The 1,006-nt window shown below is 53.8% G+C and overlaps 1 protein-coding gene across 1 annotated transcript in view; it reads left to right on the forward strand.

Annotated features, from left to right (window-relative positions):
* LOC105554655 (olfactory receptor 3A1) overlaps window positions 1–1,006 on the forward strand; it is a 33,406-nt gene extending 32,400 nt beyond the window's left edge. Inside the window, exon 2 of the mRNA XM_012001211.1 lies at window positions 53–1,006. Within this exon, the coding sequence (XP_011856601.1) occupies window positions 59–1,006 (948 nt within the window). The 5' untranslated portion in view covers window positions 53–58. The remainder of the gene's footprint in view (window positions 1–52) is intronic.

The following is a 1,006-nucleotide window of genomic DNA, read 5'->3' on the forward strand; positions in this document are numbered from 1 at the left end:
AATAAATTATTGGGAGGAGTGATGATTTTCCTCCTTGGATGTTTCTTTGCAGGAACTCATGCAGCCAGAATCTGGGGCCAATGGAACAGCCATTGCTGAGTTCATCCTGCTGGGCTTGGTGGAGGCGCCAGGGCTGCAGCCAGTTGTCTTTGTGCTCTTCCTCTTTGCCTACCTGGTCACGGTCGGAGGCAACCTCAGCATCCTGGCAGCCGTCTTGGTGGAGCCCAAACTCCACACCCCCATGTACTTCTTCCTGGGGAACCTATCAGTGCTGGATGTTGGGTGCATCAGCGTCACTGTTCCCTCAGTACTGAGTCGTCTCCTGTCCCACAAGCGTGCAGTTCCCTACGGGGCCTGCCTTACCCAACTCTTCTTCTTCCATCTGTTCGTTGGAGTGGACTGCTTCCTGCTGACCGCCATGGCCTATGACCGATTCCTGGCCATCTGCCGGCCCCTCACCTACAGCACCCGCATGAGTCAGACAGTCCAGAGGATGTTGGTGGCTGCGTCCTGGGCTTGTGCCTTCACCAATGCACTGACCCACACTGTGGCCATGTCCATGCTCAACTTCTGTGGCCCCAATGTGATCAATCACTTCTACTGTGACCTCCCACAGCTCTTCCAGCTCTCCTGCTCCAGTACCCAACTCAATGAGCTGCTGCTTTTTGCTGTGGGTTTTATAATGGCAGGCACCCCCATGGCTCTCATTGTCATCTCCTATATCCACGTGGCTGCTGCAGTCCTGCAAATTCGCTCTGCAGAGGGCAGGAAGAAAGCCTTCTCCACGTGTGGCTCCCACCTCACTGTGGTGGTCATATTCTATGGTTCAGGTATCTTTAACTATATGCGACTAGGTTCAACCAAGCTTTCAGACAAGGATAAAGCTGTTGGAATTTTCAACACTGTCATCAATCCCATGCTGAACCCCATCATCTACAGCCTCAGAAACCCTGATGTGCAGAGCGCCCTCTGGAGGATGCTCACGGGGAGGCGGTTACTGGCTTGA

This window comes from Mandrillus leucophaeus, unplaced genomic scaffold (assembly GCF_000951045.1).
Source record: "Mandrillus leucophaeus isolate KB7577 unplaced genomic scaffold, Mleu.le_1.0 Scaffold653, whole genome shotgun sequence".
Taxonomy (NCBI): Eukaryota; Metazoa; Chordata; class Mammalia; order Primates; family Cercopithecidae; genus Mandrillus; species Mandrillus leucophaeus.